Here is a 12254-nt window from a genome sequence, read left to right on the forward strand (position 1 = left end):
GAGTTCGAAACCTACGTGGGGCAGTTGCCAGGTACTGACCGTAGGCCGGTGGTTTTTCTCCGGGTACTCCGGCTTTCCTCCACCTCCAAATCTGGCACGTCCTTAAATGACCCTGGCTGTTAATAGGACGTTTAACAAAATAAATCAAACCAATCACATGGACAGATCATCACACCCATCATTTAAGTATTACCATCTAGAATGGTTCAGTGGTTCTGGAAATTAAAGATGCTGGGATCATTTGCATTTTTTGAATTTTGTGTTTTGTGTGTAGCTCAGTTTCTCAAAAAGTATCAATGTTATTTCAACCAAACCTGTAATGTAGTAGAGTTAAAACTCTTAACACGCCATATATATTATGTGAATTGAAATGTTTACTGTATTTTTAAGTTAAAAACCAAAGGTTTTGAAAAATAGATATTAAATCTTAATCACTCCTCCAATGGGCTTACATATTGATTAATAGTCAAATTGGAATAAATTCTGTAATAAATCAGATGTAAAATGTTATATTTAGGTGAATTATGAGATAAAGTTATTTGACATATTCCATGTTTTATTGATTATTAATGTCAACACATGTTTGTAACATATTCCTATTGCTTCCATACCATCAAGTTGAGGATGTTTGGTTGTTTTTGGAAAAAGTACTGAAATTTTACTGAACTTACATGGTACATCTACTACACTGACTAATTGGGACAGGTGTGACAAGTTTTTTATAAAGAGTCAACCCTTCGATCAATTCTATTCAGATTTGGTCGAATGGTTAAATAATTACAAGCTTATAATTTGACATATAGGGTGTTACTAAAAATATAACCATGGAAACACAATGAAGGCTTCTGATCTGTCAAGCAGTGGAAAAAGATGCTTCATAATTGAGTTTCTGGTAATCCAGAAGAACAGTTCATGTAGACAATTAATCAGATGGAACATCAAAAGAAATCCATGCAGATGTATCAAACCACATCAGAGACATTTACATGGACTTCATCCTATAAATGATTATCTGATGGGGTTCTAGTAGGTTTGTTATGCCAGAGAAGATTGACTGCGGCTCTGTCTAATTATAGGTCTTTGTCTCACTTGTTTGGGATGGGGTCTTCTTGTCTCTTTTTGGGAAGAAATTGGTGAATTGGGAAAGATTTTTTCAGCAGTAAACAGAAAATTTTGGGAATTTGGCATTAAAATGAAATATTTCCAATTGGGAATGGGGCCCATTAAAGGCCCCAAAAAGCCCTCAGAAAAAGCCCTGAACTAGCATAGGGGTTTTATCATTGTTGGCAAGTTGTTCATCCAAATCAGCTACTAGTACTCCATATGAAGTTCTGGTTATGATATTAGATTATAAATCTACAGGAGTCAAGATGACATGGGGTAATATAGCAGAAAAATGTTTGTGGAATGACACAATTAAGGTAAAGATCAGAGGTGAGTGAGTGATCCCTCAATACAGTACAGTTTGTGTTGCTTGATCATGTCAAACTGAGATCACAGACTACTGTAAATCACTTATATTTCGCGTGGGATTTATTTTCGCGTTAATTCGCGAGGAGAGTCAAACGCGAATTCAAATCCCTCGCGAATATTTGTATAAGAATGACAAAAATACTAAGTGGCGTCCATTTTGAATCTACCGTAATCTTTAGTTGGTGAGCAAATTAAACATCACCGTTAAAGTCATGATAGAGTGATAGATTACATACTTATATCAGAGTGTGTTTTTATATCACAAAACACCAAAATTTCACACCCAAAAACCCCACTGAACACTGATATTGTGGTTGAGCTCGGACTTAATTAACTTCTAGACGACGTTTTACATGTAGTTATAATTTAAGTACAATAGGTACGGTCCCGAGGATCCCGGATGGTCATCCGGAATATGTCCTACTTTATTACCCACACTGTTGTAAGTTATGTAAGGTTTCATGTATATATAGCACTTCACATCGCTTGATTCTCGACAAGATATTTACCATGACAAAGTTGAAATCAAACAAATTATTTATTTAATTCAAACATTCAGAGCAAATAATCGCCTGGAGTATAAATCATACGCAATAGACTTCCCGAGAGCTGTTCATCGGTATCACTGTATACACACGTACATTAATTACAATGTACATTAACTCACAACCTATTGTAGTCCCGTCATCTTCCAGACATTCTTAATGAGCCGTGGGTTTTGTTCAATGTCTGACACCGCCTTTGTAAGCCATTTAGCATGTATACAGGTACGGTAAATACAATTCAGTATGTCCAGACACCGATATCACATGATTGAATCACATGACTTTTCTTGTACTATCACATGACTCTCATAAACAAAATGGCTACCAACATGGAAATATCGGCGACCTGTTAACATCATTCGCGAATTTAAAGTCATTTTGAGATCAGAATTTGCGAAATTATGTATTCGCGAATAAGTCAAATTAGCTGAGACCGCGAAATTAAGTACTCGCGAAATATAAGTGATTTACAGTATATATATCCTATATAATCCTGTTGTGTCCCATGGACATCTGATTGCTTTGGGTGGCATTCAACAGGTCTCCAGTATGTTGTTCATTGAAGTGGCTACTAGCTACTACGGAGAGACTGCCTCAAACTGACCCTGGCTGCTGAAGTTCATTTACAAGACAAAAAAAAACAACACCAGCAATTAATAAACGAACATATGCTGACGACATGTGATCCCGTTAATGCAGTATGTAACATTTCCATGTTGTGTATTGTTGTATACGTAGGTAAGTGTTTTACTACTGATGTGTATGATATACACACATATCTATATAGATCCAGTGTAAGTGCTGTCTGAGTTTGATATTCCACAAGAGAGTTAAATGACTCAGAATAGCAATTACTAATTGGTTATTTCAGATTGCATCTGCTTTAGATGAGGACGACTTCGTGACGATGTTAAATTTGATCCTTTAGGTGATATTTAACAAATTGCTGGACAGTTATATTGCCCACGTATCTGGGTCGATTGTTAACACAGAGACGGTGGAGACTACCGAATTTCAATGAAACCAAAGATTACCATTTGTATGAAAAGTGCATACTGTCAGCCTGCTCAGAGATTTTGAAACACTTTTTATCATGCAGAAATTATATATTTATTTATTGCGTTCTCTTTCCTGAAAGCTTTTTTTTGTATACAGTACTGTACAGAAGTCTGTAAAGTACTGGTATTGATAAAAAGATGGCTATCTCTTGCTGGCTTATGAAAGCACAAAAGACCTGTCGATTCGATGCTATATCACCATGATCGTTGGCCTACGGAATAGATTTTGTTTTTCATCCCAAAATGGAATCTTAATCAGTCAGTGAATATTCATGATTATTGATCGTTAATAGTCGTTTTGTTTGGAAGAACAATAATATCGAATTTCTGTGGAGCGGCTAATACCATTGTACATAGTGTACTACTGTTTGATAGTACACTTTTGTTTCTGCTAGCGTTCAATGCTATCAGCTTTCTGGAAATTTTATGGCATATTGGCTATTTGGAAGCAGAGTTTTTTCAGGTCATCTGTAAACTTTTCCTATCTTAAACTTCTTCTCAAGTTCCACAAATGAGGTTCAGCTCTTATTTACCTGAAATGATCCTGAGATGGTCCTGACCAAGTGTTGCTACATGGTCACCTATGGCTAACGGTACCACTATACTGAGCATTGATACTGCAATAATAGAAGGGTCTTTAAGAGTCAGATGAACGTAAAGGCCCATGGGCCTTTTATTAATTTAGTTGTTAGCTAATACATATAATTAATCTTTGATTCTATGTTTGTGTATAAAGCTTCTTTGGGTATGATACTGTATAATCAATTTGATGGATCAAACCTTTTACCTAAAGTCTGCCGATTGATTGTCTGGTTTCTGTGTTAAAGTTGGACAAACCAAACTACCAATCAGTATACATAGCAGTGTATTCCCGCCAGAGATAATGATGATTTGATTATGTAGGATGAGGGCACCAAAATTTCACCCACACTTGTCTTATCTGGACCTGTGGCAAAGTCAAGATGGCTTTGTTTTTCTTAAAACAATTAACTTCTAGAAAATTTGATTTAAAAGACAACAGCAAGTGTTATTAGATTTCCTGTAAGGAAAATTTTCTTTCAGGTGATAATTTGATAAAAGTTATAGTGTTTTCAAAATATGGAATCTGTCTTGATCAGATTGCGTATAATTATGTCATTTGTGTTTTGGCTGTATAAGGCAGTAGCTATAAGGTAGGGCCAGACTGGCATATTATAGAAGTCGCTTCCCCATCCATCAGAACATTGCAAGCATGCAGTAGGACAATACATGTATAGGCTGCCAAGAGGAGGATCTCGGGGAAAGGATCCCGCTCAGACTGTCTCTCAACATACAGATAATTGTACAATATGGCACATATCCCTATCTCTGGTTGGGTAAAACTCAACATCTCTGCCAGTGCTTTATTAGGTAACACGGCCACGGAGCACTAATTCTTCTACAGGAACAAGACTTTGGTGTAAAAAATGTTGTCTCATGGGTGATATATACTGCTCCAAGTATTGGGTTAGGGGTTCAACTGTATTGATCAGCTCTGGCAAAGATACTGTACAAATTATCCGGAACATATATATTCCGAATGCACAAATTAAATCGTAAACCGTACTTGTTGTTCGGGATATTCTGGGAGAGAATTTTTTCCCAACGTTTTTTTACGTCACCTCTTACAGTTAAATTTTCAATCAATTGTAGCTTTTTACAAAACTTGTACCAGTGTAATGACAATTAATGTGTAGTTATAAGTGTTAATGGGTCCTGTGATACAAATCGATGGACTAGCTCCGTGAGTTGTTGTGTATTTGTATGACTTGTTAATTAAATTGGTGAAACACTGCATGACAATAAGTATTTTTTCTAAACCTTCCCAAGATGATTTAACTTGGAGATAGTGTATGTTTTGTTGCGAGATGCTAATTTATAGGGTTATTGGGTGGCACAGTGGTAACACACTTGCCATTCACCTAGGCGGCAGGAGTTTGATTCCCCGATCGGACGTGAAAAGGTACGGGGGCACCTGCCCGACCACATGTGGGTTTTCCCAGAGTACTCCGGTTTCCTCCCACAGTAAAACCCCTTGCACGCTTCCATCTGGGCCAACAAGCGTGATTAATATAAGTTGATATAACTTGTTTCACAATTGTTGTAAAATAAATAAAGTTAATATGAGAATATGATATATTTCACACTGAATTTTTGTTGCAGGATTTTAGTTTACATGGGAATATGTTAGATTTCACCCTGAATTTTTGTTGCGGGATGTTAGTGTACATGGGAATATGATATATATTTTACACTGAATTTTTGTTGCGGGATGCTCGTTTACATAGGAGTATGATAGAATTCACCCTGAATATTTTTTGCGGAATGTTAATTTACGTGGGAGTATGATAGATTTCACCCTGAATTTTTGTTGTGTGATGTTTGTTTTCATGGGAGTGTGATAGATTTCCCACTGAAGTTTTGTTGCGGGATGTTAGTTTACAACAGAGTATGATAGCTTTCACCCTGAATTTTTGTTGCAGGATGTTAGTTTTCATGAGAGGATAATAGATTTCCCACTGAAGTTTTGTTGCGGGATGTTAGTTTACAACAGAGTATGATAGATTTCACACTGAATTTTTGTTGCAGGATGTTAGTTTACATGTCTGAGTATAATAGATTTCACCCTGATTTAATGGTAAATAGTAGGCAGGGATTACGTCTGGTGTGTAACCAGAGATTTATAAGCTCTGTTAATTGTCGTAATCTATTACAATCCGCTGCTTTATTTGGCTCTGTGCTTAAGAACCCTGTGTAGTCCTAAGTAAAAATCAATGTGGAGGCCACATAGTTGCGTAGAGAACATTGTGCTACGGCTTGATACCATCAGATGACATCCAGTTTGACTCACGAGAGTACTAGTTTGGTCATGTCATACAAGCGACTACTCTATAGTCATACAGCTGAATTGAGGCTAAAAAATATACAGGTGTGAGATTAATACAACACATAACCACAATTAGCTAATGGATATCTTTGTTTCAACAGAGAGGAAAGAACATCCGATGAAAAAGATGATGGTAATGACACTGACAACGATGTGTTCCGAAGTGGTTCCGAGTCCCCACAGTACGTGAAGCCGAGTGTAGTCGATCCTAAACAGCGCCGTGCCACCGTAAGTGGTGGATCACCGACACTCAGTCGAACTCTTCTGGGACCTGAAGACATTGAAACACCTACACGACCAAAATCTTTCACAGTCTCGGCAACAGATGCTCCACAAATCGAATATCGGGATCATGGAATACCAGGTAAGTTTGTTTCTGAAAAATAAGGTACTTTGTTGTGTGTAATAACAGGAAAAATAAGGTACTTTGTTGTGTGTAATAACAGGAAAAATAAGGTACTTTGTTGTGTGTAATAACAGGAAAATCTGTCCTGATTATTTAGTATTAATAGCAGTCCTATATATTATGGTAAAAATTAATAATCATAGCAAAGTCATATTTTGGTAAAAATATGTTTTAAAGGTTGGCTTGCATTTTGTGTTTATTTTCTTTTAGCTGTCATATAATTTGCTAAACATAGCATTAGCAATTGTGAACTAAGGTTTTTGAAAATTTCAAGATGAAATATATGTAACACAAGATTATGTAAAATGGCATCAAAACTAGAGCTGATTTAATTAGTACCTACTATCAAATCAGTTTCAAAATGTAATGGTAGTTCAGGTAATTCCTGCTGAAGTTAAATCATTTCATTAAACATAGTTGTTTAGTTTATACAAACAGTCTGTGAAGAAGATTTCAACTGTCAAGAAATATGAGATAGATGTTTTACAGGTAAATTAAAATCATTAAGTGAAATGTTTATTTTGAAAATTAAAGATTTAATCCTCTGTCTTTAAAACACAATTCATTACCATATCATATATGGTGTGGTCCAGTTAAATAAGGTGAAGTGATAGATATATAGAGTTGGAAACTACGGTATGTATACCAGGATGTGGTCTCGGATGAAATAATATGATCCAGGTTATTCCTGAGCCTGGGGCAACGACATGGCATTCAAATTGATGTATAATTAACAACATATTTTGTTAATTTTTAAAGATCTGCGATATTTTAAAACATCCTTATTCCCTTAAGAAGACAATTAAAGACCTGGGAGTTCCCTCAGATGTTTGACTGACATTTCTAGGACTTTTTCATGACTTTACAATCAACCACTGTCAATGTGGAAGGGACTTTCCCTATAACTACCAACAATTATTGTGTATATAGTAAGTTGTGTGTGGCTTAACTGTATTCTGCTGAAAAAAGGGATGTTTGTAAATAAAGCTTACAACAGTTATCACGATTAATATACAAAATAAATGGTACCGATCCCTAGGTTAACCTATACATAATGTACTAACTGTAACTAATGTTAACTATATATGTACATGTAGTGAAAAAAAATGACATGTAGTACATGTGATTTTGTATTTGTCAGAAATTTACATTTTATATTTGTACAAGATTTTTTTTATTAATATTTTTACTATAATACCTAGTAGGGTCTTAATGTGATATCGTCGACTACTCTAGGCCAATTATATAGCTAGTGAATGCCAAATAATTTCTCCCGCAGAGAAAAAAAAGTTCAACATCTAAATTTTCCCAACCTGTTTAAAGCCCTTGCCAAGCACATACTGGTTGTTGACCATAGTGGTGATAGCTGTAGTTGATCAGGTTTGTTAAATGTTGTAAGAGGTATAGTTAACCATAGTTATAAATGACCCCACTTGACCACAGTGTTTACTGTTTTTAACTGTAATTGACCCTACTTGACCACAGTGTTTACTGTTTTTAACTGTAATTGACCCTACTTGACCACAGTGTGTACTGTAGTTAACTGTAATTGACCCTACTTGACCACAGTGTTTACTGTAGTTAACTGTAATTGAACCTACTTGACCACAGTGTTTACTGTAGTTAACTGTAATTGACCCTACTTGACCAGTGTTTACTGTTGTTAACTGTAATTGACCCTACTTGACCACCATGTTTACTGTAGTTCACTGTAATTGACCCTACTTGACTACCATGTTTATTGTAGTTAACTGTAATTGACCCTACTTGACCACAGTGTTTACTGTTGTTGATCGAAATTGACCCCACTTAACGACAGCATTTAATGCAGTTGACCGTTATTGACCTTGCTTGACCACATGCAGCATTACTGTTGTTAACTGTTATTGAACCTATTCGACCACAGTGTTTACTGTAGTTAACTGTAATTGACCCTACTTGACCACAGTGTTTACTGTAGTTAACTGTAATTGACCCTACTTGACCACAGTGTTTACTGTAGTTAACTGTAATTGACCCCACTTGACCACAGTGTTTACTGCTGTTAACTGTAATTGACCCCACTTGACCACAGTGTTTACTGTAGTTAACTGTAATATATTAATTGACCCCACTTGACCACAGTGTTTACTGTTGTTAACTGTAATTGACCCCACTTGACCACAGTGTTTACTGTTGTTAACTGTAATTGATCCTACTTGACCACAATGTTTATGTAGTTTACTGTAATTGACCCTTACTGACCAGAATGTTTACTGTACTTGACCCTAATTGACATGTAGGTTAATTATAATCAACTAGGGAAGTACTAGAGTACTGCTGCACCCTACTAATGAACCTAGTTGACTTCAATGAATTACGTACGTCAACCACACGGGTGACTGTTAGATGTGACCACAGTTTATATAATGTGTTGAAGATTGCCAAAATGGATTTATATATTACCAACCTCAGTCATAGATTGAGGATCTCTTTGTGAAAGTGGCAAATTTTCCAAAGACAAGAAAATTGTTTAAACTCTTTTTTATTACATTATAGTCTAATATTTCATATGGAAAAAATTGGGAATCAAAGTTTACCGATGTTTACCTGTTGGATGTTGGCAGACACATCTGGTGGTGATGTGATACTAAAGCTTATTTTGTGATCAAGGTTAAATCAGTCATCTGACTTTAGACAATTCCCTGTAGTGTGATGTATAAGTGATGAGACTCTGGAATTCAGTATGTACTGGGTTGTTAAACATTTCATTCTGTTTTAGTGTGCTGAGATCCAGAGAGTAAGCTTGTTCTTGTCCTCAGAACTATTTTATAGAATATCAGATAGTAACATATTTTCTACATGTCCTTAGAATGGAAAATAACCAAAATAATAAAAACTTTCTTACAATGGTATAGGCACCAATAACAAGATCTGTCTCGGATCTGGTGTTGTTATATATATGATCCTGTGTGTAGAATGTAATGCCTTCAATAAATACAGTTGACTTAATGTTCTAGTTTAAATCAATCAATATTTGTAGTGTTTTACATGTGAAATGAATAGCTAAGAGAATTAGACGTTGTTTTCCTTAGAAACCTCATGTCTGATGTCAAAAGGACAAATGCCTTCATGAAAACAAGTAAGGAATGGAGAGAGAAAGGAAAGTTACGAGAACCAAGCTCAGTTTGACTCATAAACTCACTGTTTGACTCGTAAGCTCAATTTGACTCGTAAGCTCTTCGTTTGACTCGTATGTACAGTGAATTGTAAGCTCATTAACTGACTCATAAGCTAAGTGAGCTCACTTTTTGACTGGTAAGATCAGTGACTTGTAAGCTCACTGTTTGACTCATAAGCTCAGTTACTTGTAAGCTCACTGTTTGACTCATAAGCTCAGTTACTTGTAAGCTCAGTTTGACTCATAAGCTCAGTTACTTGTAAGCTCAGTTTGACTCATAAGCTCAGTTACTTGTAAGCTCACTGTTAGACTCATTCATATGCTCACTGTTTGACTCATAAGCTCACTGTTTGACTCATAAGCTCACTGCTTGACTCATAAGCTCAGTTACTTGTAAGGTCACTGTTTTACTTGTAAGCTCATTGCCTCTTACCATGGTATTGCTGCAGAAACATCGAGACACATAGGGTGTCTTTGGGTGACATGTTCTTGTTGATTTAGGAACAATACAAAACGAAATATGTTCCTGAAAATTCTCAACCTACCCCCAGAACATGACAGGAACACGAAATGGCATCTACAAAATTGGCAGTGAAAAATTTCACTCATTTTACTCTTATTTATATGTCATAAGTCACTTCCTGTATGGACTGCTCTGTGGGCATAGTAATCTCTGTTTGACTCATAAGCTTACTGACTCATAAGCTCATTTTGACTCACTGTTTTACTTAACTTTGAAAGCTCAGTTTGACTTGTAAGCTTACTGTTTGACTCGTAAGCTTACTGACTCATAAGCTCATTTTGACTCACTGTTTTACTTAACTTTGTAAGCTCAGTTTGACTTGTAAGCTTACTGTTTGACTCGTAAGCTTACTGACTCATAAGCTCATTTTGACTCACTGTTTTACTTAACTTTGTAAGCTCAGTTTGACTTGTAAGCTTACTGTTTGACTCGTAAGCTTACTGACTCATAAGCTCATTTTGACTCACTGTTTTACTTAACTTTGTAAGCTCAGTTTGACTTGTAAGCTTACTGTTTGACTCGTAAGCTCACTGACTCATAAGCTCATTTTGACTCACTGTTTTACTTAACTTTGTAAGCTCAGTTTGACTTGTAAGCTTACTGTTTGACTCGTAAGCTTACTGACTCATAAGCTCATTTTGACTCACTGTTTTACTAAACTTTGTAAGCTCACTTTGATTTGTAAGCTATCATTGAAGTAGTTTGGTTTGATGAGTGGTATTTTTATGCTGTCAGAATGATGGAAAAGTGAAGTAATTAAAGACAATTAGTAGAACAGCTTCTCTGTCGTGTCAGCCTCGATAGCTGTGGGCAACGTTCTCAGCAGCAGGATGTTAACGTTATTGATTGGCAGTTATTTAAAATGTTAAATGTCAGAGGTTCAATTCATATAATATTGCACATGATTGTACTCCGAAGGCTACTGAAATTGATGGATGATCAAAGAATGTGTTTTATCTTTACAGTTGATATAGAATGTTACTTTATGTTAAAATAATTTACTGAAAAAAAAACAAAAAAAACTTCTTGATAAAGTTTTAGGCCTTTCCCACTGTTTTGATTTATTTAGTAATTAATTGTTTTATGTCTGCGTTTTAAAAATGTCAAGGCCAATAGTTTTTCCCATATCTGTCAATAAAAGGCTTTAAATTTTGTACAAATTCTGTCTGTATTATTATTACCCCAATGGCTGAAGAAAAGGAAATGTCAACCCATGGGAAGGTTCTTGACAGACAAGAGGCTTGCTGAGTGTTTGACAGCTAAAAAAATCTTACCATTATTTATCATTTACATGTATTGGTTATTGTACAACAAAGTTGTTAGAATTATTGATTCTTTTGTCGGGCGTACAGTCATGTAATGAAATATAAATATTAACAAAATCTTGGAATTAAAATGTCCATTTTATTCAGATACAGCTTTTGACAAATTTTATTGTTTGTCACACAATAAAATCAATATTTCAAATTTTAGTGTAGAAATGTAAAGCAAAAAACGGTTACAAAATCTCCTTTATCCAAGTGACAAGAAGGAGGAGTATTTGCAGCAGCTCGTTGGCAGTCTATTTTCAGACAGCTGTTAATCGAAATTTGTCTGGCTTTCTCACGTCTCTCTTGTTAAAGATTTTAAATGGAAGCATCATTTGGTGTTTTAATAAACAACCAGACATCCTAACACACTCCCTAACAAACACATACAGTGTAGATAGCATGCTGTATGGTAATTTTATCGGACATTCAATTGATAAATCTTTTTCCAAATATTGATTATATTTTCGTTGTCATTGGCAATGCAAATGTTCATTTCCGAACAAACCTGTTTTGAAACTTATATTAGATTCTAAGCATTACACAGGTTTATGTTTATCCACGAAGATTAATTCCTGGGGTTTGACTTCCACTTTTGCTGCTGTACCATACAGTTATATAAGGTGGATTTTCATGACTCATACAAAGTCGATGCTTTTTTACCGAAGTGACTGTATGAGTTAGCTGATGAGGACTGTGTCTATGTATAGTCATAACAGTTTTTATCTATGCTCATTAGGTAGAGTAAATAACATTAGTTCATTAATTACAATTTGATACTAAAAGGGACTATGTCTGTAAATATTAATGTTGTAAGTATTATCAGTCTTAATATTTTTTTGCAAATATATCATTAAACTAAGATTTTCCCTTATTT

The 12254-nt window shown here is 35.4% G+C and overlaps 1 protein-coding gene across 3 annotated transcripts in view; it reads left to right on the forward strand.

Moving 5' to 3' along the window:
- The window catches only part of LOC117327358 (CNK3/IPCEF1 fusion protein-like), a 73152-nt gene that overhangs the window by 18237 nt on the left and 42661 nt on the right, over positions 1–12254 (forward strand). For all 3 annotated transcript variants that reach the window (XM_033884298.1, XM_033884296.1, XM_033884297.1), the window contains exon 9: positions 6083–6345. In XM_033884298.1, the coding sequence (XP_033740189.1) occupies positions 6083–6345 (263 nt within the window). The remainder of the gene's footprint in view (positions 1–6082; positions 6346–12254) is intronic.

This window comes from Pecten maximus, chromosome 5, assembly GCF_902652985.1.
Source record: "Pecten maximus chromosome 5, xPecMax1.1, whole genome shotgun sequence".
Taxonomy (NCBI): Eukaryota; Metazoa; Mollusca; class Bivalvia; order Pectinida; family Pectinidae; genus Pecten; species Pecten maximus.